The 27,498-nt window shown below is 61.5% G+C and overlaps 1 protein-coding gene across 1 annotated transcript in view; it reads right to left on the reverse strand.

The window, feature by feature from the left end:
• The window catches only part of LOC132387622 (rho guanine nucleotide exchange factor 5-like), a gene marked incomplete at both ends in the record, with an annotated part of 38,015 nt that extends 19,881 nt beyond the window's left edge, over positions 1 to 18,134 (reverse strand). The window contains one exon of the mRNA XM_059959993.1: positions 17,803 to 18,134. Within this exon, the coding sequence (XP_059815976.1) occupies positions 17,803 to 18,134 (332 nt within the window). The remainder of the gene's footprint in view (positions 1 to 17,802) is intronic.
• Between the last annotated feature and the right edge of the window lie 9,364 nt (positions 18,135 to 27,498).

Genomic DNA, 27,498 nt, shown 5'->3' on the forward strand with positions numbered 1-27,498 from the left:
ACACACTGTCCGTCTCCCTCCGTTCCCTGCACACCCACGTGTCTGTCTGAGACTCTGAAACGCCCCTATCGTCTCTGTCTCTATCACCACCCGGAGTGAACTCTTCCCCTCCTTACACAGTGTCCATCTCCCTCCATTCCCTGCACACCCACGTGTCTGTCCGAGACTCTGAAACACCCCTATCGTCTCTGTCCCCATCACCCGGAGTGAACTCTTCCCCTCCTTACACACTGTCCATCTCCCTCCATTCCCTGCACACCCACGTGTCTGTCCGAGACTCTGAAACACCCCTATCGTCTCTGTCCCCATCACCCGGAGTGAACTCTTCCCCTCCTCTTACACACTGTCCGTCTCCCTCCGTTCGCTGCACACCCATGTGTCTGTCCGAGACTCTGAAACGCCCCTATCGTCTCTGTCTCCATCACCCGGAGTGAACTCTTCCCCTCCTTACACACTGTCCGTCTCCCTCCGTTCCCTGCAGACCCACGTGTCTGTCCGAGACTCTGAAACGCCCCTATCGTCTCTGTCTCCATCACCCGGAGTGAACTCTTCCCCTCCTCACACACTGTCCATCTCCCTCTGTTCCCTGCACACCCACGTGTCTGTCCGAGACTCTGAAACGCCCCTATCGTCTCTGTCTCCATCACCCGGAGTGAACTCTTCCCCTCCTTACACACGGTCCGTCTCCCTCCGTTCCCTGCACACCCACGTGTCTGTCCGAGACTCTGAAACGTCCCTATCGTCTCTTGTCTCCATCACCACCCGGAGTGAACTCTTCCACTCCTTACACACTGTCCGTCTCCCTCCATTCCCTGCACACCCACGTGTCTGTCTGAGACTCTGAAACGCCCCTATCGTCTCTGTCTCCATCACCACCCAGAGTGAACTCTTCCCCTCCTTACACACTGTCCGTCTCCCTCCGTTCCCTGCACACCCACGTGTCTGTCCGAGACACTGAAACGTCCCTATCTTCTCTGTCTCCATCACCAGCCGGAGTGAACTCTTCCCCTCCTTACACACTGTCCATCTCCCTCCGTTCCCTGCACACCCACGTGTCTGTCCGAGACTCTGAAACGCCCCTATCGTCTCTGTCTCCATCACCACCCGGAGTGAACTCTTCCCCTCCTTACACACTGTCCGTCTCCCTCCATTCCCTGCACACCCACGTGTCTGTCCGAGACTCTGAAACGCCCCTATCGTCTCTGTCTCCATCACCACCCGGAGTGAACTCTTCCCCTCCTTACACACTGTCCGTCTCCCTCCGTTCCCTGCACAACCACGTGTCTGTCCGAGACTCTGAAACACCCCTATCGTCTCTGTCTCCATCACCCAGAGTGAATTCTTCCCCTCCTTACACACTGTCCGTCTCCCTCCATTCCCTGCACACCCACGTGTCTGTCCGAGACTCTGAAACGCCCCTATCGTCTCTGTCTCCATCACCCGGAGTGAACTCTTCCCCTCCTCACACACTGTCCGTCTCCCTCCGTTCCCTGCACACCCACGTGTCTGTCCGAGACTCTGAAACGCCCCTATCGTCTCTGACTCCATCACCACCCGGAGTGAACTCTTCCCCTCCTTACACACTGTCCATCTCCCTCCGTTCCCTGCACACCCACGTGTCTGTCCGAGACTCTGAAACGCCCCTATCGTCTCTGTCTCCATCACCACCCGGAGTGAACTCTTCCCCTCCTTACACACTGTCCGTCTCCCTCCGTTCCCTGCACACCCACGTGTCTGTCCGAGACTCTGAAACGCCCCTATCGTCTCTGTCTCCATCACCACCCGGAGTGAACTCTTCCCCTCCTTACACACTGTCCGTCTCCCTCCGTTCCCTGCACACCCACGTGTCTGTCCGAGACTCTGAAACGCCCCTATCGTCTCTGTCTCCATCACCACCCGGAGTGAACTCTTCCCCTCCTTACACACTGTCCGTCTCCCTCCGTTCCCTGCACACCCACGTGTCTGTCCGAGACTCTGAAACGCCCCTATCGTCTCTGTGTCCATCACCCGGAGTGAACTCTTCCCCTCCTTACACACTGTCCATCTCCCTCCATTCCCTGCACACCCACGTGTCTGTCCGAGACTCTGAAACGCCCCTATCGTCTCTGTCTCCATCACCACCCGGAGTAAACTCTTCCCCTCCTTACACACTGTCCGTCTCCCTCCGTTCCCTGCACACCCACGTGTCTGTCCGAGACTCTGAAACGCCCCTATCGTCTCTGTCTCCATCACCCAGAGTGAACACTTCCCCTCCTTACACACTGTCCGTCTCCCTCCATTCCCTGCACACCTACGTGTCTGTCCGAGACTCTGAAACGCCCCTATCGTCTCTGTCTCCATCACCCGGAGTGAACTCTTCCCCTCCTCACACACTGTCCGTCTCCCTCCATTCCCTGCACACCCACGTGTCTGTCCGAGACTCTGAAACGCCCCTATCGTCTCTGTCTCCATCACCCGGAGTGAACTCTTCCCCTCCTCACACACTGTCTGTCTCCCACCGTTCCCTGCACACCCACGTGTCTGTCCGAGACTCTGAAACGCCCCTATCGTCTCTGCCTCCATCACCACCCGGAGTGAACTCTTCCCCTCCTCACACACTGTCCATCTCCCTCCGTTCCCTGCACACCCACGTGTCTGTCCGAGACTCTGAAACGCCCCTATCGTCTCTGTCTCCATAACCCGGAGTGAACTCTTCCCCTCCTTACACACTGTCCGTCTCCCTCCGTTCCCTGCACACCCACGTGTCTGTCCGAGACTCTGAAACGCCCCTATCGTCTCTGTCTCCATCACCACCCGGAGTGAACTCTTCCCCTCCTTACACACGGTCCATCTCCCTCAGTTCCCTGCACACCCACGTGTCTCTCCGAGACTCTGAAACGCCCCTATCGTCTCTGTCTCCATTACCACCCGGAGTGAACTCTTCCCCTCCTTACACACTGTCCGTCTCCCTCCATTCCCTGCACACCCACGTGTCTGTCCGAGACTCTGAAACGCCCCTATCGTCTCTGCCCCCATCACCACCCGGAGTAAACTCTTCGCCTCCTTACACACTGTCCGTCTCCCTCCGTTCCCTGCACACCCACATGTCTGTCCGAGACTCTGAAACGCCCCTATCGTCTCTGTCTCCATCACCACCCGGAGTGAACTCTTCCCCTCCTTACACACTGTCCGTCTCCCTCCATTCCCTGCAGACCCACGTGTCTGTCCGAGACTCTGAAACGCCCCTATCGTCTCTGTCTCCATCACCTCCCGGAGTGAACTCTTCCCCTCCTTACACACGGTCCATCTCCCTCCGTTCCCTGCACACCCACGTATCTGTCCGAGACTCTGAAACGCCCCTATCGTCTCTGTCTCCATCACCCGGAGTGAACTCTTCCCCTCCTCACACACTGTCTGTCTCCCACCGTTCCCTGCACACCCACGTGTCTGTCCGAGACTCTGAAACGCCCCTATCGTCTCTGTCTCCATCACCCGGAGTAAACTCTTCCCCTCCTTACACACTGTCCGTCTCCCTCCGTTCCCTGCACACCCACATGTCTGTCCGAGACTCTGAAACGCCCCTATCGTCTCTGTCTCCATCACCACCCGGAGTGAACTCTTCCCCTCCTCTTACACACTGTCCGTCTCCCTCCGTTCCCTACACACCCACGTGTCTGTCTGAGACTCTGAAACGCCCCTATCGTCTCTGTCTCTATCACCACCCGGAGTGAACTCTTCCCCTCCTTACACACTGTCCGTCACCCTCCGTTCCCTGCACACCCACGTGTCTGTCCGAGACTCTGAAACGCCCCTATCGTCTCTGTCCCCATCACCCGGAGTGAACTCTTCCCCTCCTTACACACTGTCCATCTCCCTCCATTCCCTGCACACCCACGTGTCTGTCCGAGACTCTGCAAAACCCCTATCGTCTCTGTCCCCATCACCCGGAGTGAACTCTTCCCCTCCTTACACACTGTCCGTCTCCCTCCGTTCCCTGCACACCCATGTGTCTGTCCGAGACTCTGAAACGCCCCTATCGTCTCTGTCTCCATCACCCGGATTGAACTCTTCCCCTCCTTACACACTGTCCGTCTCCCTCCGTTCCCTGCAGACCCACGTGTCTGTCCGAGACTCTGAAACGCCCCTATCGTCTCTGTCTCCATCACCCGGAGTGAACTCTTCCCCTCCTCACACACTGTCCATCTCCCTCTGTTCCCTGCACACCCACGTGTCTGTCCGAGACTGTGAAACGCCCCTATCGTCTCTGTCTCCATCACCCGGAGTGAACTCTTCCCCTCCTCACACACTGTCCGTCTCCCTCCATTCCCTGCACACCCACGTGTCTGTCCGAGACTCTGAAACACCCCTATCGTCTCTGTCTCCATCACCACCCGGAGTGAACTCTTCCCCTCCTCACACACTGTCCGTCTCCCTCCGTTCCCTGCACAACCACGTGTCTGTCCGAGACTCCATAACGCACCTATCGTCTCTGCCTCCACCACACAGAGTGAACTCTTCCCCTCCTCTTACACACTGTCCGTCTCCCTCCGTTCCCTGCACACCCACGTGTCTGTCCGAGAATCTGAAACGCCCCTATCGTCTCTGTCTCCATCACCACCCGGAGTGAACTCTTCCCCTCCTTACACACTGTCCGTCTCCCTCCATTCCCTGCACACCCACGTGTCTGTCCGAGACTCTGAAACGCCCATATCGTCTCTGTCTCCATCACCACCCAGAGTGAACTCTTCCCCTCCTCACACACTGTCCGTCTCCCTCCATTCCCTGCACACCCACGTGTCTGTCCGAGACTCTGAAACGCCCCTATCGTCTCTGTCTCCATCACCACCCGGAGTGAACTCTTCCCCTCCTCACACACTGTCCATCTCCCTCCGTTCCCTGCACACCCACGTGTCTGTCCGAGACTCTGAAACGCCCCTATCGTCTCTGTCTCCATAACCCGGAGTGAACTCTTCCCCTCCTTACACACTGTCCGTCTCCCTCCGTTCCCTGCACACCCACGTGTCTGTCCGAGACTCTGAAACGCCCCTATCGTCTCTGTCTCCATCACCACCCGGAGTGAACTCTTCCCCTCCTTACACACGGTCCATCTCCCTCAGTTCCCTGCACACCCACGTGTCTGTCCGAGACTCTGAAACGCCCCTATCGTCTCTGTCTCCATCACCACCCGGAGTGAACTCTTCCCCTCCTTACACACTGTCCGTCTCCCTCCATTCCCTGCACACCCACGTGTCTGTCCGAGACTCTGAAACGCCCCTGTCGTCTCTGCCCCCATCACCACCCGGAGTAAACTCTTCGCCTCCTTACACACTGTCCGTCTCCCTCCGTTCCCTGCACACCCACGTGTCTGTCCGAGACTCTGAAACGCCCCTATCGTCTCTGTCTCCATCACCACCCGGAGTGAACTCTTCCCCTCCTTACACACTGTCCGTCTCCCTCCGTTCCCTGCAGACCCACGTGTCTGTCCGAGACTCTGAAACGCCCCTATCGTCTCTGTCTCCATCACCACCCGGAGTGAACTCTTCCCCTCCTTACACACGGTCCATCTCCCTCCGTTCCCTGCACACCCACGTGTCTGTCCGAGACTCTGAAACGCCCCTATCGTCTCTGTCTCCATCACCCGGAGTGAACTCTTCCCCTCCTCACACACTGTCTGTCTCCCACCGTTCCCTGCACACCCACGTGTCTGTCCGAGACTCTGAAACGCCCCTATCGTCTCTGTCTCCATCACCCGGAGTAAACTCTTCCCCTCCTTACACACTGTCCGTCTCCCTCCGTTCCCTGCACACCCACATGTCTGTTCGAGACTCTGAAACGCCCCTATCGTCTCTGTCTCCATCACCACCCGGAGTGAACTCTTCCCCTCCTCTTACACACTGTCCGTCTCCCTCCGTTCCCTACACACCCACGTGTCTGTCTGAGACTCTGAAACGCCCCTATCGTCTCTGTCTCCATCACCACCCGGAGTGAACTCTTCCCCTCCTTACACACTGTCCGTCTCCCTCCGTTCCCTGCAGACCCACGTGTCTGTCCGAGACTCTGAAACGCCCCTATCGTCTCTGTCTCCATCACCACCCGGAGTGAACTCTTCCCCTCCTTACACACTGTCCGTCTCCCTCCGTTCCCTGCAGACCCACGTGTCTGTCCGAGACTCTGAAACGCCCCTATCGTCTCTGTCTCCATCACCACCCGGAGTGAACTCTTCCCCTCCTTACACACGGTCCATCTCCCTCCGTTCCCTGCACACCCACGTGTCTGTCCGAGACTCTGAAACGCCCCTATCGTCTCTGTCTCCATCACCCGGAGTGAACTCTTCCCCTCCTCACACACTGTCTGTCTCCCACCGTTCCCTGCACACCCACGTGTCTGTCCGAGACTCTGAAACGCCCCTATCGTCTCTGTCTCCATCACCCGGAGTAAACTCTTCCCCTCCTTACACACTGTCCGTCTCCCTCCGTTCCCTGCACACCCACATGTCTGTCCGAGACTCTGAAACGCCCCTATCGTCTCTGTCTCCATCACCACCCGGAGTGAACTCTTCCCCTCCTCTTACACACTGTCCGTCTCCCTCCGTTCCCTACACACCCACGTGTCTGTCTGAGACTCTGAAACGCCCCTATCGTCTCTGTCTCCATCACCACCCGGAGTGAACTCTTCCCCTCCTTACACACTGTCCGTCTCCCTCCGTTCCCTGCAGACCCACGTGTCTGTCCGAGACTCTGAAACGCCCCTATCGTCTCTGTCTCCATCACCACCCGGAGTGAACTCTTCCCCTCCTTACACACGGTCCATCTCCCTCCGTTCCCTGCACACCCACGTGTCTGTCCGAGACTCTGAAACGCCCCTATCGTCTCTGTCTCCATCACCCGGAGTGAACTCTTCCCCTCCTCACACACTGTCTGTCTCCCACCGTTCCCTGCACACCCACATGTCTGTCCGAGACTCTGAAACGCCCCTATCGTCTCTGTCTCCATCACCACCCGGAGTGAACTCTTCCCCTCCTCTTACACACTGTCCGTCTCCCTCCGTTCCCTACACACCCACGTGTCTGTCTGAGACTCTGAAACGCCCCTATCGTCTCTGTCTCTATCACCACCCGGAGTGAACTCTTCCCCTCCTTACACACTGTCCGTCACCCTCCGTTCCCTGCACACCCACGTGTCTGTCCGAGACTCTGAAACGCCCCTATCGTCTCTGTCCCCATCACCCGGAGTGAACTCATCCCCTCCTTACACACTGTCCATCTCCCTCCATTCCCTGCACACCCACGTGTCTGTCCGAGACTCTGAAACACCCCTATCGTCTCTGTCCCCATCACCCGGAGTGAACTCTTCCCCTCCTCTTACACACTGTCCGTCTCCCTCCGTTCCCTGCACACCCATGTGTCTGTCCGAGACTCTGAAACGCCCCTATCGTCTCTGTCTCCATCACCCGGAGTGAACTCTTCCCCTCCTTACACACTGTCCGTCTCCCTCCGTTCCCTGCAGACCCACGTGTCTGTCCGAGACTCTGAAACGCCCCTATCGTCTCTGTCTCCATCACCCGGAGTGAACTCTTCCCCTCCTCACACACTGTCCATCTCCCTCTGTTCCCTGCACACCCACGTGTCTGTCCGAGACTGTGAAACGCCCCTATCGTCTCTGTCTCCATCACCCGGAGTGAACTCTTCCCCTCCTTACACACGGTCCGTCTCCCTCCGTTCCCTGCACACCCACGTGTCTGTCCGAGACTCTGAAACGCCCCTATCGTCTCTTGTCTCCATCACCACCCGGAGTGAACTCTTCCACTCCTTACACACTGTCCATCTCCCTCCATTCCCTGCACACCCACGTGTCTGTCTGAGACTCTGAAACGCCCCTATCATCTCTGTCTCCATCACCACCCGGAGTGAACTCTTCCCCTCCTTACACACTGTCCGTCTCCCTCCGTTCCCTGCACAACCACGTGTCTGTCCGAGACTCTGAAACACCCCTATCGTCTCTGTCTCCATCACCCAGAGTGAATTCTTCCCCTCCTGACACACTGTCCGTCTCCCTCCATTCCCTGCACACCCACGTGTCTGTCCGAGACTCTGAAACGCCCCTGTCGTCTCTGCCCCCATCACCACCCGGAGTAAACTCTTCGCCTCCTTACACACTGTCCGTCTCCCTCCGTTCCCTGCACACCCACGTGTCTGTCCGAGACTCTGAAACGCCCCTATCGTCTCTGTCTCCATCACCACCCGGAGTGAACTCTTCCCCTCCTTACACACTGTCCGTCTCCCTCCGTTCCCTGCAGACCCACGTGTCTGTCCGAGACTCTGAAACGCCCCTATCGTCTCTGTCTCCATCACCACCCGGAGTGAACTCTTCCCCTCCTTACACACGGTCCATCTCCCTCCGTTCCCTGCACACCCACGTGTCTGTCCGAGACTCTGAAACGCCCCTATCGTCTCTGTCTCCATCACCCGGAGTGAACTCTTCCCCTCCTCACACACTGTCTGTCTCCCACCGTTCCCTGCACACCCACGTGTCTGTCCGAGACTCTGAAACGCCCCTATCGTCTCTGTCTCCATCACCACCCGGAGTGAACTCTTCCCCTCCTCTTACACACTGTCCGTCTCCCTCCGTTCCCTGCACACCCACGTGTCTGTCCGAGACTCTGAAACGCCCCTATCGTCTCTGTCTCCATCACCACCCGGAGTGAACTCTTCCCCTCCTTACACACTGTCCATCTCCCTCTGTTCCCTGCACACCCACGTGTCTGTCCGAGACTCTGAAACGCCCCTATCGTCTCTGTCTCCATCACCACCCGGAGTGAACTCTTCCCCTCCTTACACACTGTCCGTCTCCCTCCATTCCCTGCACACCCACGTGTCTGTCCGAGACTCTGAAACGCCCCTATCGTCTCTGTCTCCATCACCCGGAGTAAACTCTTCCCCTCCTTACACACTGTCCGTCTCCCTCCGTTCCCTGCACACCCACGTGTCTGTCCGAGACTCTGAAACGCCCCTATCGTCTCTGTCTCCATCACCCGGAGTAAACTCTTCCCCTCCTTACACACTGTCCGTCTCCCTCCGTTCCCTGCACACCCACATGTCTGTTCGAGACTCTGAAACGCCCCTATCGTCTCTGTCTCCATCACCACCCGGAGTGAACTCTTCCCCTCCTCTTACACACTGTCCGTCTCCCTCCGTTCCCTACACACCCACGTGTCTGTCTGAGACTCTGAAACGCCCCTATCGTCTCTGTCTCCATCACCACCCGGAGTGAACTCTTCCCCTCCTTACACACTGTCCATCTCCCTCCGTTCCCTGCAGACCCACGTGTCTGTCCGAGACTCTGAAACGCCCCTATCGTCTCTGTCTCCATCACCACCCGGAGTGAACTCTTCCCCTCCTTACACACTGTCCGTCTCCCTCCGTTCCCTGCAGACCCACGTGTCTGTCCGAGACTCTGAAACGCCCCTATCGTCTCTGTCTCCATCACCACCCGGAGTGAACTCTTCCCCTCCTTACACACGGTCCATCTCCCTCCGTTCCCTGCACACCCACGTGTCTGTCCGAGACTCTGAAACGCCCCTATCGTCTCTGTCTCCATCACCCGGAGTGAACTCTTCCCCTCCTCACACACTGTCTGTCTCCCACCGTTCCCTGCACACCCACGTGTCTGTCCGAGACTCTGAAACGCCCCTATCGTCTCTGTCTCCATCACCCGGAGTAAACTCTTCCCCTCCTTACACACTGTCCGTCTCCCTCCGTTCCCTGCACACCCACATGTCTGTCCGAGACTCTGAAACGCCCCTATCGTCTCTGTCTCCATCACCACCCGGAGTGAACTCTTCCCCTCCTCTTACACACTGTCCGTCTCCCTCCGTTCCCTACACACCCACGTGTCTGTCTGAGACTCTGAAACGCCCCTATCGTCTCTGTCTCCATCACCACCCGGAGTGAACTCTTCCCCTCCTTACACACTGTCCGTCTCCCTCCGTTCCCTGCAGACCCACGTGTCTGTCCGAGACTCTGAAACGCCCCTATCGTCTCTGTCTCCATCACCACCCGGAGTGAACTCTTCCCCTCCTTACACACGGTCCATCTCCCTCCGTTCCCTGCACACCCACGTGTCTGTCCGAGACTCTGAAACGCCCCTATCGTCTCTGTCTCCATCACCCGGAGTGAACTCTTCCCCTCCTCACACACTGTCTGTCTCCCACCGTTCCCTGCACACCCACATGTCTGTCCGAGACTCTGAAACGCCCCTATCGTCTCTGTCTCCATCACCACCCGGAGTGAACTCTTCCCCTCCTCTTACACACTGTCCGTCTCCCTCCGTTCCCTACACACCCACGTGTCTGTCTGAGACTCTGAAACGCCCCTATCGTCTCTGTCTCTATCACCACCCGGAGTGAACTCTTCCCCTCCTTACACACTGTCCGTCACCCTCCGTTCCCTGCACACCCACGTGTCTGTCCGAGACTCTGAAACGCCCCTATCGTCTCTGTCCCCATCACCCGGAGTGAACTCATCCCCTCCTTACACACTGTCCATCTCCCTCGATTCCCTGCACACCCACGTGTCTGTCCGAGACTCTGAAACACCCCTATCGTCTCTGTCCCCATCACCCGGAGTGAACTCTTCCCCTCCTCTTACACACTGTCCGTCTCCCTCCGTTCCCTGCACACCCATGTGTCTGTCCGAGACTCTGAAACGCCCCTATCGTCTCTGTCTCCATCACCCGGAGTGAACTCTTCCCCTCCTTACACACTGTCCGTCTCCCTCCGTTCCCTGCAGACCCACGTGTCTGTCCGAGACTCTGAAACGCCCCTATCGTCTCTGTCTCCATCACCCGGAGTGAACTCTTCCCCTCCTCACACACTGTCCATCTCCCTCTGTTCCCTGCACACCCACGTGTCTGTCCGAGACTGTGAAACGCCCCTATCGTCTCTGTCTCCATCACCCGGAGTGAACTCTTCCCCTCCTTACACACGGTCCGTCTCCCTCCGTTCCCTGCACACCCACGTGTCTGTCCGAGACTCTGAAACGCCCCTATCGTCTCTTGTCTCCATCACCACCCGGAGTGAACTCTTCCACTCCTTACACACTGTCCATCTCCCTCCATTCCCTGCACACCCACGTGTCTGTCTGAGACTCTGAAACGCCCCTATCGTCTCTGTCTCCATCACCACCCGGAGTGAACTCTTCCCCTCCTTACACACTGTCCGTCTCCCTCCGTTCCCTGCACAACCACGTGTCTGTCCGAGACTCTGAAACACCCCTATCGTCTCTGTCTCCATCACCCAGAGTGAATTCTTCCCCTCCTGACACACTGTCCGTCTCCCTCCATTCCCTGCACACCCACGTGTCTGTCCGAGACTCTGAAACGCCCCTATCGTCTCTGTCTCCATCACCCGGAGTGAACTCTTCCCCTCCTTACACACTGTCCGTCTCCCTCCGTTCCCTGCACACCCACGTGTCTGTCCGAGACTCTGAAACGCCCCTATCGTCTCTGTCCCCATCACCACCCGGAGTGAACTCTTCCCCTCCTTACACACTGTCCGTCTCCCTCCATTCCCTGCACACCCACGTGTCTGTCCGAGACTCTGAAACGCCCCTATCGTCTCTGTCTCCATCACCACCCGGAGTGAACTCTTCCCCTCCTTACACACTGTCCGTCTCCCTCCGTTCCCTGCACACCCACGTGTCTGTCCGAGACTCTGAAACGCCCCTATCGTCTCTGTCTCCATCACCACCCGGAGTGAACTCTTCCCCTCCTTACACACTGTCCGTCTCCCTCCATTCCCTGCACACCCACGTGTCTGTCCGAGACTCTGAAACGCCCCTATCGTCTCTGCCCCCATCACCACCCGGAGTAAACTCTTCGCCTCCTTACACACTGTCCGTCTCCCTCCGTTCCCTGCACACCCACGTGTCTGTCCGAGACTCTGAAACGCCCCTATCGTCTCTGTCTCCATCACCACCCGGAGTGAACTCTTCCCCTCCTTACACACTGTCCGTCTCCCTCCATTCCCTGCACACCCACGTGTCTGTCCGAGACTCTGAAACGCCCCTATCGTCTCTGCCCCCATCACCACCCGGAGTAAACTCTTCGCCTCCTTACACACTGTCCGTCTCCCTCCGTTCCCTGCACACCCACGTGTCTGTCCGAGACTCTGAAACGCCCCTATCGTCTCTGTCTCCATCACCACCCGGAGTGAACTCTTCCCCTCCTTACACACTGTCCGTCTCCCTCCATTCCCTGCACACCCACGTGTCTGTCCGAGACTCTGAAACGCCCCTATCGTCTCTGCCCCCATCACCACCCGGAGTAAACTCTTCGCCTCCTTACACACTGTCCGTCTCCCTCCGTTCCCTGCACACCCACGTGTCTGTCCGAGACTCTGAAACGCCCCTATCGTCTCTGTCTCCATCACCACCCGGAGTGAACTCTTCCCCTCCTTACACACTGTCCGTCTCCCTCCGTTCCCTGCAGACCCACGTGTCTGTCCGAGACTCTGAAACGCCCCTATCGTCTCTGTCTCCATCACCACCCGGAGTGAACTCTTCCCCTCCTTACACACGGTCCATCTCCCTCCGTTCCCTGCACACCCACGTGTCTGTCCGAGACTCTGAAACGCCCCTATCGTCTCTGTCTCCATCACCCGGAGTGAACTCTTCCCCTCCTCACACACTGTCTGTCTCCCACCGTTCCCTGCACACCCACGTGTCTGTCCGAGACTCTGAAACGCCCCTATCGTCTCTGTCTCCATCACCCGGAGTAAACTCTTCCCCTCCTTACACACTGTCCGTCTCCCTCCGATCCCTGCACACCCACATGTCTGTCCGAGACTCTGAAACGCCCCTATCGTCTCTGTCTCCATCACCACCCGGAGTGAACTCTTCCCCTCCTCTTACACACTGTCCGTCTCCCTCCGTTCCCTACACACCCACGTGTCTGTCTGAGACTCTGAAACGCCCCTATCGTCTCTGTCTCTATCACCACCCGGAGTGAACTCTTCCCCTCCTTACACACTGTCCGTCACCCTCCGTTCCCTGCACACCCACGTGTCTGTCCGAGACTCTGAAACGCCCCTATCGTCTCTGTCCCCATCACCCGGAGTGAACTCTTCCCCTCCTTACACACTGTCCATCTCCCTCCATTCCCTGCACACCCACGTGTCTGTCCGAGACTCTGAAACACCCCTATCGTCTCTGTCCCCATCACCCGGAGTGAACTCTTCCCCTCCTCTTACACACTGTCCGTCTCCCTCCGTTCCCTGCACACCCATGTGTCTGTCCGAGACTCTGAAACGCCCCTATCGTCTCTGTCTCCATCACCCGGAGTGAACTCTTCCCCTCCTTACACACTGTCCGTCTCCCTCCGTTCCCTGCACACCCACGTGTCTGTCCGAGACTCTGAAACGCCCCTATCGTCTCTGTCTCCATCACCCGGAGTGAACTCTTCCCCTCCTCACACACTGTCCATCTCCCTCTGTTCCCTGCACACCCACGTGTCTGTCCGAGACTGTGAAACGCCCCTATCGTCTCTGTCTCCATCACCCGGAGTGAACTCTTCCCCTCCTTACACACGGTCCGTCTCCCTCCGTTCCCTGCACACCCACGTGTCTGTCCGAGACTCTGTAACGCCCCTATCGTCTCTTGTCTCCATCACCACCCGGAGTGAACTCTTCCACTCCTTACACACTGTCCATCTCCCTCCATTCCCTGCACACCCACGTGTCTGTCTGAGACTCTGAAACGCCCCTATCGTCTCTGTCTCCATCACCACCCGGAGTGAACTCTTCCCCTCCTTACACACTGTCCGTCTCCCTCCGTTCCCTGCACAACCACGTGTCTGTCCGAGACTCTGAAACACCCCTATCGTCTCTGTCTCCATCACCCAGAGTGAATTCTTCCCCTCCTGACACACTGTCCGTCTCCCTCCATTCCCTGCACACCCACGTGTCTGTCCGAGACTCTGAAACGCCCCTATCGTCTCTGTCTCCATCACCCGGAGTGAACTCTTCCCCTCCTTACACACTGTCCGTCTCCCTCCGTTCCCTGCACACCCACGTGTCTGTCCGAGACTCTGAAACGCCCCTATCGTCTCTGTCCCCATTACCACCCGGAGTGAACTCTTCCCCTCCTTACACACTGTCCGTCTCCCTCCATTCCCTGCACACCCACGTGTCTGTCCGAGACTCTGAAACGCCCCTATCGTCTCTGTCTCCATCACCACCCGGAGTGAACTCTTCCCCTCCTTACACACTGTCCGTCTCCCTCCATTCCCTGCACACCCACGTGTCTGTCCGAGACTCTGAAACGCCCCTATCGTCTCTGTCTCCATAACCTGGAGTGAACTCTTCCCCTCCTTACACACGGTCCGTCTCCCTCCGTTCCCTGCACACCCACGTGTCTGTCCGAGACTCTGAAACACCCCTATCGTCTCTGTCTCCATCACCACCCGGAGTGAACTCTTCCCCTCCTTACACATTGTCCGTCTCCCTCCATTCCCTGCACACCCACGTGTCTGTCCGAGACTCTGAAACACCCCTATCGTCTCTGTCTCCATCACCACCCGGAGTGAACTCTTCCCCTCCTTACACACTGTCCGTCTCCCTCCATTCCCTGCACACCCACGTGTCTGTCCGAGACTCTGAAACGCCCCTATCGTCTCTGTCTCCATCACCACCCGGAGTGAACTCTTCCCCTCCTTACACACTGTCCGTCTCCCTCCGTTCCCTGCACACCCACGTGTCTGTCCGAGACTCTGAAACGCCCCTATCGTCTCTGTCTCCATCACCACCCGGAGTGAACTCTTCCCCTCCTTACACACTGTCCGTCTCCCTCCATTCCCTGCACACCCACGTGTCTGTCCGAGACTCTGAAACGCCCCTATCGTCTCTGCCCCCATCACCACCCGGAGTAAACTCTTCGCCTCCTTACACACTGTCCGTCTCCCTCCGTTCCCTGCACACCCACGTGTCTGTCCGAGACTCTGAAACGCCCCTATCGTCTCTGTCTCCATCACCACCCGGAGTGAACTCTTCCCCTCCTTACACACTGTCCGTCTCCCTCCATTCCCTGCACACCCACGTGTCTGTCCGAGACTCTGAAACGCCCCTATCGTCTCTGCCCCCATCACCACCCGGAGTAAACTCTTCGCCTCCTTACACACTGTCCGTCTCCCTCCGTTCCCTGCACACCCACGTGTCTGTCCGAGACTCTGAAACGCCCCTATCGTCTCTGTCTCCATCACCACCCGGAGTGAACTCTTCCCCTCCTTACACACTGTCCGTCTCCCTCCGTTCCCTGCAGACCCACGTGTCTGTCCGAGACTCTGAAACGCCCCTATCGTCTCTGTCTCCATCACCACCCGGAGTGAACTCTTCCCCTCCTTACACACGGTCCATCTCCCTCCGTTCCCTGCACACCCACGTGTCTGTCCGAGACTCTGAAACGCCCCTATCGTCTCTGTCTCCATCACCCGGAGTGAACTCTTCCCCTCCTCACACACTGTCTGTCTCCCACCGTTCCCTGCACACCCACGTGTCTGTCCGAGACTCTGAAACGCCCCTATCGTCTCTGTCCCCATCACCCGGAGTGAACTCTTCCCCTCCTTACACACTGTCCATCTCCCTCCATTCCCTGCACACCCACGTGTCTGTCCGAGACTCTGAAACACCCCTATCGTCTCTGTCCCCATCACCCGGAGTGAACTCTTCCCCTCCTCTTACACACTGTCCGTCTCCCTCCGTTCCCTGCACACCCATGTGTCTGTCCGAGACTCTGAAACGCCCCTATCGTCTCTGTCTCCATCACCCGGAGTGAACTCTTCCCCTCCTTACACACTGTCCGTCTCCCTCCGTTCCCTGCACACCCACGTGTCTGTCCGAGACTCTGAAACGCCCCTATCGTCTCTGTCTCCATCACCCGGAGTGAACTCTTCCCCTCCTCACACACTGTCCATCTCCCTCTGTTCCCTGCACACCCACGTGTCTGTCCGAGACTGTGAAACGCCCCTATCGTCTCTGTCTCCATCACCCGGAGTGAACTCTTCCCCTCCTTACACACGGTCCGTCTCCCTCCGTTCCCTGCACACCCACGTGTCTGTCCGAGACTCTGAAACGCCCCTATCGTCTCTTGTCTCCATCACCACCCGGAGTGAACTCTTCCACTCCTTACACACTGTCCATCTCCCTCCATTCCCTGCACACCCACGTGTCTGTCTGAGACTCTGAAACGCCCCTATCGTCTCTGTCTCCATCACCACCCGGAGTGAACTCTTCCCCTCCTTACACACTGTCCGTCTCCCTCCGTTCCCTGCACAACCACGTGTCTGTCCGAGACTCTGAAACACCCCTATCGTCTCTGTCTCCATCACCCAGAGTGAATTCTTCCCCTCCTGACACACTGTCCGTCTCCCTCCATTCCCTGCACACCCACGTGTCTGTCCGAGACTCTGAAACGCCCCTATCGTCTCTGTCTCCATCACCCGGAGTGAACTCTTCCCCTCCTTACACACTGTCCGTCTCCCTCCGTTCCCTGCACACCCACGTGTCTGTCCGAGACTCTGAAACGCCCCTATCGTCTCTGTCCCCATCACCACCCGGAGTGAACTCTTCCCCTCCTTACACACTGTCCGTCTCCCTCCATTCCCTGCACACCCACGTGTCTGTCCGAGACTCTGAAACGCCCCTATCGTCTCTGTCTCCATCACCACCCGGAGTGAACTCTTCCCCTCCTTACACACTGTCCGTCTCCCTCCATTCCCTGCACACCCACGTGTCTGTCCGAGACTCTGAAACGCCCCTATCGTCTCTGTCTCCATAACCTGGAGTGAACTCTTCCCCTCCTTACACACGGTCCGTCTCCCTCCGTTCCCTGCACACCCACGTGTCTGTCCGAGACTCTGAAACACCCCTATCGTCTCTGTCTCCATCACCACCCGGAGTGAACTCTTCCCCTCCTTACACATTGTCCGTCTGTCACCCCTTCCCTCCCCTACGCCCCTCCCTATCTCCGTCGCCCCATCCCTCCCTACACTCGTCCCCATCTCCATCATCCCTTCCCTCCGCTACACCCCTCCCTGTCCGTCACCACCTCCCTCCCCTACACCCCTCCCTATCTCCATCACCCCCTCCCTCCCCTACACCTCCCCGTCTCCATCACCCCCTACACCCCTCCCCGTCTCCCTCACCCCCTCCCTCCTTTACACCCCTCCCCGTCTCCCTCACCCCTCCCTCCCCTGCACCCCTCCCCGTCTCCGTCACACCCTCCCTCCCCCACACCCCTCCCCGTCTCCGTCACCCCTCCCTCCCCTACACCCCTCCCCGTCTCCGTCACCCCCTCCCTTCCCTACACCCCTCCCCGTCTCCGTAACCCCCTCCCTCCCCTACACCTCCCCGTCTCCATCACCCCCTCCCCCCCCACACCCATCCCCGTCTCCGTCACCCCCTCCCCCCCTACACCCCTCCCCGTCTCCCTCACCCCCTCCCTCCCCTACGCTCCTCCGAGTCTCGGTCACCCCCCTCCCTCCACTACACCCCTCCCCGTCTCCGTCACACCTCCCTCCCCTACACCCCTCCCCGTCTCCGTCACCCCTCCCCCTCTCCGTCACTCCCTCCCTCCCCTACACCCCCCCCCCCTGTCTCTGTGACCCCTCCGTCTCCTACGCCCCTCCCCGTCTCCGTCAGCCCTCCAGAGGGAACAGCTCGATTCCGACGGTGAAGAGAGTCTGGGATCGGTGCATTGATCGGAGGGGTACAGGAGGCACTGCAGAGTCCGGATGGGCCGAACGGCCTCACCTTGGCCCCCGGCGCGAAACTCACATCAGGTTCTTGAACGTCTTGTCCTGGTACGACTGGTTGGTCAGGTACGGGATGTAGACGAGCCGGAAATCCGGCAGGTGGGAGAGGAGCGTCCCGCAGACGTCGAAGCACAGGATGTTCTCCTCGAAGTTCTCCTCGAGGTCGGCCAGGAAGCTGGGGCGGGACGAGACGCAGGCTGAGGGAGGGGGTGACGGAGACGCAGGCTGAGGGAGGGGGTGACGGAGACTCAGGGTGAGGGGGCGGGACGAGACGCAGGCTGAGGGAGGGGGTGACGGAGACTCAGGCTGAGGGAGGGGGCGACGGAGACGCAGGGCGAGGGGGGGTGACAGAGACTCAGGGTGAGGGGGGGTGACGGAGACTCAGGGTGAGGGGCGGGACGAGACGCAGGCTGAGGGAGGGGGTGACGGAGACTCAGGCTGAGGGAGGGGGTGACGGAGACTCAGGGTGAGGGGGCGGGACGAGACGCAGGCTGAGGGAGGGTGACAGAGACGCAGGGCGAGGCGGGGTGACAGAGACTCGGGGTGACAGAGACTCAGGGTGAGGGGGGGTGACGGAGACTCAGGCTGAGGGAGGGGGTGACGGAGACTCAGGGTGAGGGGGCGGGACGAGACGCAGGCTGAGGGGGTGACGGAGACTCAGGCTGAGGGAGGGGGTGACGGAGACTCAGGGTGAGGGGGCGGGACGAGACGCAGGCTGAGGGAGGGTGACAGAGACGCAGGGCGAGGGGGGGTGACAGAGACTCAGGATGAGGGGGGGTGACAGAGACTCAGGGTGAGGGAGGGTGACAGAGGCTCAGGGTGAGGGAGGGTGATGGAGACTCAGGCTGAGGGAGGGGGTGACGGAGACTCAGGGTGAGGGGGCGGGACGAGACGCAGGCTGAGGGAGGGTGACAGAGACTCAGGGTGAGGGGGCGGGACGAGACGCAGGCTGAGGGAGGGTGACAGAGACGCAGGGCGAGGGGGGGTGACAGAGACTCAGGGTGAGGGGGGGTGACGGAGACTCAGGCTGAGGGAGGGTGACAGAGACTCAGGGTGAGGGGGCGGGACGAGACGCAGGCTGAGGGAGGGTGACAGAGACTCAGGGCGAGGGGGGGTGACGGAGACTCAGGGTGAGGGGGGGTGACGGAGACTCAGGGTGAGGGGGCGGGACGAGACGCAGGCTGAGGGAGGGTGACAGAGACGCAGGGCGAGGGGGGGGTGACGGAGACTCAGGGTGAGGGGGCGGGACGAGACGCAGGCTGAGGGAGGGTGACAGAGACGCAGGGCGAGGGGGGGGTGACGGAGACTCAGGGTGAGGGGGGGTGACGGAGACTCAGGGTGAGGGGGCGGGACGGAGACAGGGTGAGGGGGGGTGACGGAGACTCAGGGTGAGGGAGGGTGACGGAGACAGGGTGAGGGGGGGGTGACGGAGACTCAGGGTGAGGGGGGGTGATGGAGACTCAGGGTGAGGGGGGGTGACGGAGACTCAGGGTGAGGGGGGGTGACGGAGTCTCAGGGTGAGGGGGGTGATGGAGACAGGGTGAGGGGGGGTGACGGAGACTCAGGGTGAGGGGGGGGTGACGGAGACTCAGGGTGAGGGGGGGTGACGGAGACAGGGTGAGGGGGGGGGTGATGGAGACTCAGGGTGAGGGGGGGTGACGGAGACAGGGTGAGGGGGGGGTGACGGAGACTCAGGGTGAGGGGGGGTGACGGAGACTCAGGGTGAGGGGGGGTGACGGAGACAGGGCGAGGGAGGGTGATGGAGACTCAGGGTGAGGGAGGGTGATGGAGACTCAGGGTGAGGGGGGGTGACGGAGTCTCAGGGTGAGGGGGGGTGATGGAGACAGGGTGAGGGGGGGTGACGGAGTCTCAGGGTGAGGGGGGGTGACGGAGTCTCAGGGTGAGGGGGGTGATGGAGACAGGGTGAGGGGGGGTGACGGAGACTCAGGGTGAGGGGGGGGTGACGGAGACAGGGTGAGGGGGGGGGTGATGGAGACTCAGGGTGAGGGGGGGGTGACGGAGACTCAGGGTGAGGGGGGGGTGACGGAGACTCAGGGTGAGGGGGGGTGACGGAGACTCAGGGTGAGGGGGGGTGACGGAGACAGGGCGAGGGAGGGTGATGGAGACTCAGGGTGAGGGAGGGTGATGGAGACTCAGGGTGAGGGGGGGTGACGGAGTCTCAGGGTGAGGGGGGGTGATGGAGACAGGGTGAGGGGGGGGTGACGGAGTCTCAGGGTGAGGGGGGGGTGACGGAGACAGGGTGAGGGGGGGTGACGGAGACTCAGGGTGAGGGAGGGGGTGATGGAGACTCAGGGTGAGGGGGGGGTGACGGAGACAGGGTGAGGGGGGGTGACGGAGACTCAGGGTGAGGGGGGGGGTGACGGAGACTCAGGGTGAGGGGGGGTGATGGAGACTCAGGGTGAGGGGGGGTGACGGAGACTCAGGGTGACGGGGGGGTGACGGAGACTCAGGGTGAGGGGGGGGGGTGACGGAGACGCAGGGTGAGGGAGGGTGACGGAGACTCAGGGTGAGGGAGGGTGACGGAGACAGGGTGAGGGAGGGTGACGGAGACAGGGTGAGGGTGGGTGATGGAGACTCAGGGTGAGGGGGGGTGACGGAGACTCAGGGTGAGGAGGGGGTGACGGAGACAGGGTGAGGGGGGGTGATGGAGACAGGGTGAGGGGGGGGTGATGGAGACTCAGGGTGAGGGGGGGTGACGGAGTCTCAGGGTGAGGGGGGGTGACGGAGACTCAGGGTGAGGGGGGGTGACGGAGTCTCAGGGTGAGGGAGGGTGACGGAGACAGGGTGAGGGAGGGGGTGACGGAGACAGGGTGAGGGGGGGTGACGGAGACTCAGGGTGAGGGAGGGGGTGACGGAGACTCAGGGTGAGGGAGGGGGTGATGGAGACTCAGGGTGAGGGGGGGTGACGGAGACTCAGGGTGAGGGAGGGGGTGACGGAGACTCAGGGTGAGGGAGGGTGACGGAGTCTCAGGGTGAGGGGGGGTGACGGAGACTCAGGGTGAGGGGGGGTGATGGAGACTCAGGGTGAGGGGGGGTGATGGAGACGCAGGGTGAGGGAGGGTGACGGAGACTCAGGGTGAGGGAGGGGGTGACGGAGACTCAGGGTGAGGGAGGGGGTGATGGAGTCTCAGGGTGAGGGGGGGGTGACAGAGACTCAGGGTGAGGGGGGGTGACGGAGACTCGGTGAGGGAGGGTGACGGAGACTCAGGGTGAGGGGGGGTGACGGAGACTCAGGGTGAGGGGGGGTGAAGGAGACTCAGGGTGAGGGGGGTGACGGAGACTCAGGGTGAGGGAGGGGTGATGGAGACTCAGGGTGAGGGGGGGTGACGGAGACTCAGGGTGAGGGAGGGTGACGGAGACTCAGGGTGAGGGGGGGTGATGGAGACTCAGGGTGAGGGGGGGTGAAGGAGACTCAGGGTGAGGGGGGGTGAAGGAGACTCAGGGTGAGGGGGGGGTGACGGAGACGGGGTGAGGGGGGTGACGGAGACTCAGGGTGAGGGAGGGGTGATGGAGACAGGGTGAGGGAGGGGTGATGGAGACTCAGGGTGAGGGAGGGTGACGGAGTCTCAGGGTGAGGGGGGGTGACGGAGACTCAGGGTGAGGGAGGGGGGTGACGGAGACTCAGGGTGAGGGAGGGTGACGGAGACTCAGGGTGAGGGGGGGTGACGGAGACTCAGGGTGAGGGAGGGGGTGACGGAGACTCAGGGTGAGGGGGGGGGTGACGGAGTCTCAGGGTGAGGGGGGGTGAAGGAGACTCAGGGTGAGGGGGGTGACGGAGACTCAGGGTGAGGGAGGGGTGATGGAGACTCAGGGTGAGGGAGGGTGACGGAGACTCAGGGTGAGGGGGGGTGACGGAGACTCAGGGTGAGGGGGGGGTGACGGAGACTCAGGGTGAGGGGGGGGTGATGGAGACTCAGGGTGAGGGGGGGTGACGGAGACTCAGGGTGACGGAGGGTGATGGAGACTCAGGGTGAGGGAGGGTGACGGAGACTCAGGGTGAGGGGAGGGTGACGGAGACAGGGTGAGGGAGGGTGACGGAGACTCAGGGTGAGGGGGGGTGACGGAGACTCAGGGTGAGGGAGGATGACGGAGACTCAGGGTGAGGGGGGGTGACGGAGACTCAGGGTGAGGGGGGGTGAAGGAGACTCAGGGTGAGGGGGGGTGACGGAGTCTCAGGATGAGGGGGGGTGACGGAGACTCAGGGTGAGGGGGGGTGACGGAGACTCAGGGTGAGGGGGGTGACAGAGACATGGTGAGGGGGGGTGATGGAGACTCAGGGTGAGGGAGGGTGACGGAGACTCAGGGTGAGGGGGGAGGTGACGGAGACTCAGGGTGAGGGGGGGTGATGGAGACTCAGGGTGAGGGAGGGTGATGGAGACTCAGGGTGAGGGGGGGTGACAGAGACTCAGGGTGAGGGGGGGTGACGGAGACTCAGGGTGAGGGGGGGTGACGGAGACTCAGGGTGAGGGAGGGGGTGATGGAGACTCAGGGTGAGGGGGGGTGATGGAGACTCAGGGTGAGGGGGGGGGGTGACGGAGACTCAGGGTGAGGGGGGGTGACGGAGACAGGGTGAGGGAGGGTGACGGAGACAGGGTGAGGGGGGGGGTGACGGAGACTCAGGGTGAGGGAGGGTGAAGGAGACTCAGGGTGAGGGAGGGGGTGACGGAGACTCAGGGTGAGAGGGGGTGACGGAGACTCAGGGTGAGGGGGGGTGACGGAGACTCAGGGTGAGGGAGGGGGTGATGGAGACTCAGGGTGAGGGAGGGGGTGACGGAGTCTCAGGGTGAGGGGAGGGTGACGGAGACTCAGGGTGAGGGAGGGTGACGGAGACTCAGGGTGAGGGAGGGTGAAGGAGACTCAGGGTGAGGGAGGGTGAAGGAGACAGGGTGAGGGGGGGTGACGGAGACTCAGGGTGAGGGAGGGGGTGATGGAGACTCAGGGTGAGGGAGGGGGTGACGGAGTCTCAGGGTGAGGGGAGGGTGACGGAGACTCAGGGTGAGGGGGGGTGACGGAGACTCAGGCTGAGGGAGGGGGTGACGGAGACTCAGGGTGAGGGGGGGTGACGGAGACTCAGGGTGAGGGGGGTGACGGAGTCTCAGGGTGAGGGAGGGTGGCGGAGTCTCAGGGTGAGGGGGGGTGACGGAGACTCAGGGTGAGGGGGGGGTGATGGAGACAGGGTGAGGGAGGGGGTGACGGAGACTCAGGGTGAGGGGGGGTGATGGAGACTCAGGGTGAGGGGGGGTGATGGAGACTCAGGGTGAGGGGGGGTGACGGAGACTCAGGGTGAGGGGGGGTGACGGAGACAGGGTGAGGGGGGGGTGACGGAGACTCAGGGTGAGGGGGGGTGACGGAGACTCAGGGTGAGGGGGGGGGTGATGGAGACTCAGGGTGAGGGGGGGTGACGGAGACTCAGGGTGAGGGGGGGTGACGGAGACAGGGTGAGGGGGGGGTGACGGAGACTCAGGGTGAGGGGGGGTGACGGAGACTCAGGGTGAGGGGGGGGGTGATGGAGACTCAGGGTGAGGGGGGGGTGATGGAGACTCAGGGTGAGGGGGGGTGACGGAGACTCAGGGTGAGGGGGGGTGATGGAGACTCAGGGTGAGGGGGGGTGACGGAGACTCAGGGTGAGGGGGGGGTGATGGAGACTCAGGGTGAGGGGGGGTGATGGAGACTCAGGGTGAGGGGGGGGTGACGGAGACTCAGGGTGAGGGGGGGTGACGGAGACAGGGTGAGGGGGGGGTGACGGAGACTCAGGGTGAGGGGGGGTGACGGAGACTCAGGGTGAGGGGGGGGTGATGGAGACTCAGGGTGAGGGAGGGTGATGGAGACAGGGTGAGGGAGGGGGTGACGGAGACTCAGGGTGGGGGGGGGGTGATGGAGACTTAGGGTGAGGGGGGGTGACGGAGACTCAGGGTGAGGGGGGGTGACGGAGACTCAGGGTGAGGGGGGGTGATGGAGACAGGGTGAGGGAGGGGGTGACGGAGACTCAGGGTGAGGGGGGTGTGATGGAGACTCAGGGTGAGGGGGGGTGACGGAGACAGGGTGAGGGGTGGTGACGGAGACTCAGGGTGAGGGAGGGGGTGATGGAGACTCAGGGTGAGGGAGGGGGTGACGGAGACAGGGTGAGGGGGGGGTGATGGAGACTCAGGGTGAGGGGGGGTGATGGGGACAGGGTGAGGGGGGGTGACGGAGACTCAGGGTGAGGGAGGGGGTGACGGAGACTCAGGGTGAGGGGGGGGTGACGGAGACTCAGGGTGAGGGGGGGTGACGGAGTCTCAGGGTGAGGGGGGGTGATGGAGACTCAGGGTGAGGGAGGGTGACGGAGACTCAGGGTGAGGGGGGGGTGATGGAGACTCAGGGTGAGGGAGGGTGGCGGAGTCTCAGGGTGAGGGGGGGTGACGGAGACTCAGGGTGAGGGGGGGTGACGGAGACTAAGGGTGAGGGGGGGGTGATGGAGACTCAGGGTGAGGGGGGGGTGATGGAGACAGGGTGAGGGAGGGGGTGACGGAGACTCAGGGTGAGGGGGGGGTGATGGAGACTCAGGGTGAGGGGGGGTGACGGAGACTCAGGGTGAGGGGGGGTGACGGAGACAGGGTGAGGGGGGGGTGATGGAGACTCAGGGTGAGGGAGGGGGTGACGGAGACTCAGGGTGAGGGGGGGGTGATGGAGACTCAGGGTGAGGGAGGGGGTGATGGAGACTCAGGGTGAGGGGGGGTGACGGAGACTCAGGCTGAGGGAGGGGGTGACGGAGACTCAGGGTGAGGGGGTGTGACGGAGACGGGGTGAGGGGGAGGGTGACGGAGACTCAGGGTGACGAGGGTGATGGAGTCTCAGGGTGAGGGAGGGTGACGGAGACTCAGGGTGAGGGAGGGTGACGGAGACTCAGGGTGAGGGGGGGTGACGGAGACGGGGTGAGGGGGGGTGACGGAGACTCAGGGTGAGGGGGGTGACAGAGACTCAGGGTGAGGGGGGGTGACAGAGACTCAGGGTGAGGGGGGGTGACGGAGACTCAGGGTGAGGGGGGGTGACGGAGACTCAGGGTGAGGGAGGTTGATGGAGACTCAGGGTGAGGGGGGTGACTGAGACTCAGGGTGAGGGGGGTTGATGGAGACTCAGGGTGAGGGAGGGTGATGGAGACTCAGGGTGAGGGGGGGTGACGGAGACTCAGGGCGAGGGGGGTGATGGAGACTCAGGGTGAGGGAGGGTGATGGAGACTCAGGGTGAGGGAGGGTGACGGAGACTCAGGGTGAGGGGGGGTGACGGAGACTCAGGGTGAGGGAGGGTGACGGAGACTCAGGGTGAGGGGGGGTGACGGAGTCTCAGGGTGAGGGGGGGTGACGGAGTCTCAGGGTGAGGGAGGGGGTGACGGAGACTCAGGATGAGGGGGGGGTGACGGAGACAGGGTGAGGGAGGGGGTGACGGAGACTCAGGGTGAGGGGGGGTGACGGAGACTCAGGGTGAGGGGGGGGTGACGGAGACTCAGGGTGAGGGAGGGGGTGACGGAGACTCAGGGTGAGGGGGGGTGACGGAGACTCAGGGTGAGGGGGCGTGACGGAGACTCAGGGTGAGGGGGGGGTGACGGAGACTCAGGGTGAGGGGGGGGTGACGGAGTCTCAGGGTGAGGGAGGGGGGTGACGGAGACAGGGTGAGGGAGGGTGACGGAGACAGGGTGAGGGGGGGTGATGGAGACTCAGGGTGAGGGGGGGTGACGGAGACTCAGGGTGAGGGAGGGTGATGGAGACTCAGGGTGAGGGAGGGTGACGGAGTCTCAGGGTGAGGGAGGGTGACGGAGACTCAGGGTGAGGGGGGGTGACGGAGACTCAGGGTGAGGGAGGGTGACGGAGACGGGGTGAGGGAGGGGGTGACGGAGACTCAGGGTGAGGGAGGGTGATGGTGTCTCAGGGTGAGAGGGGGTGACGGAGTCTCAGGGTGAGGGAGGGGGGTGACGGAGACTCAGGGTGAGGGAGGGTGACGGAGACTCAGGGTGAGGGGGGGTGACAGAGACTCAGGGTGAGGGAGGGTGACAGAGACTCAGGGTGAGGGGGGGTGACGGAGACTCAGGGTGAGGGAGGGGGTGACGGAGACTCAGGGTGAGGGGGGGTGACGGAGTCTCAGGTTGAGGGGGGGTGATGGAGACTCAGGGTGAGGGGGGGTGACGGAGTCTCAGGGTGAGGGGGGGTGAAGGAGACTCAGGGTGAGGGAGGGTGAAGGAGACAGGGTGAGGGGGGGTGACGGAGACTCAGGGTGAGGGGGGGGTGACGGAGACTCAGGGTGAGGGGGGGTGACGGAGTCTCAGGGTGAGGGAGGGTGACGGAGACAGGGTGAGGGGGGGTGACGGAGACTGAGGGTGAGGGGGGGTGATGGAGACTCAGGGTGAGGGAGGGTGATGGAGACTCAGGGTGAGGGAGGGTGACGGAGACTCAGGGTGAGGGAGGGGGTGATGGAGACTCAGGGTGAGGGAGGGGGTGACGGAGACTCAGGGCGAGGGGGGGTGATGGAGACTCAGGGTGAGGGGGGGTGACGGATACTCAGGGTGAGGGAGGGGGTGACGGAGACAGGGTGAGGGAGGGGGGTGACGGAGTCTCAGGGTGAGGGAGGGTGACGGAGACTCAGGGTGAGGGAGGGGGTGACGGAGACTCAGGGTGAGGGAGGGTGAAGGAGACTCAGGGTGAGGGAGGGGGTGACGGAGACTCAGGGTGAGGGAGGGTGAAGGAGTCTCAGGGTGAGGGAGGGTGAAGGAGACTCAGGGTGAGGGAGGTGGTGACGGAGACTCAGGGTGAGGGAGGGTGATGGAGACTCAGAGTGAGGGAGGGGGTGATGGAGACTCAGGGTGAGGGAGGGGGTGACGGAGACTCAGGGCGAGGGGGGGTGATGGAGACTCAGGGTGAGGGGGGGTGACGGAGACTCAGGGTGAGGGAGGGTGACGGAGACTCAGGGTGAGGGGGGGTGACAGAGACTCAGGGTGAGGGGGGGTGACGGAGACTCAGGGTGAGGGGGGTGACGGAGACAGGGTGAGGGAGGGTGACGGAGACTCAGGGTGAGGGAGGGGGTGACGGAGTCTCAGGGTGAGGGAGGGTGACGGAGACAGGGTGAGGGAGGGGGGTGATGGAGACTCAGGGTGAGGGAGGGGGTGACGGAGTCTCAGGGTGAGGGAGGGGGTGACGGAGACTCATGGTGAGGGGGGGGGTGATGGAGACTCAGGGTGAGGGAGGGTGATGGAGACAGGGTGAGGGAGGGTGATGGAGACTCAGGGTGAGGGAGGGGGTGAAGGAGACTCAGGGTGAGGGAGGGGGTGATGGAGACTCAGGGTGAGGGGGGGGTGACGGAGACTCAGGGTGAGGGGGGGTGACGGAGACAGGGTGAGGGAGGGTGACGGAGACTCAGGGTGAGGGGGGGTGACGGAGACTCAGGGTGAGGGAGGGGGTGATGGAGACTCAGGGTGAGGGAGGGTGATGGAGACTCAGGGTGAGGGAGGGGGTGACGGAGACTCAGGGTGAGGGGGGGTGATGGAGACTCAGGATGAGGGAGGGTGACGGAGTCTCAGGGTGAGAGGGGGTGACGGAGACTCAGGGTGAGAGGGGGTGACGGAGACTCAGGGCGAGGGGGGGTGACGGAGACTCAGGGTGAGGGGGGGGGTGACGGAGTCTCAGGGCGAGGGGGGGTGATGGAGACAGGGTGAGGGGGGGTGATGGAGACA

This window comes from Hypanus sabinus, unplaced genomic scaffold, assembly GCF_030144855.1.
Source record: "Hypanus sabinus isolate sHypSab1 unplaced genomic scaffold, sHypSab1.hap1 scaffold_2045, whole genome shotgun sequence".
Taxonomy (NCBI): Eukaryota; Metazoa; Chordata; class Chondrichthyes; order Myliobatiformes; family Dasyatidae; genus Hypanus; species Hypanus sabinus.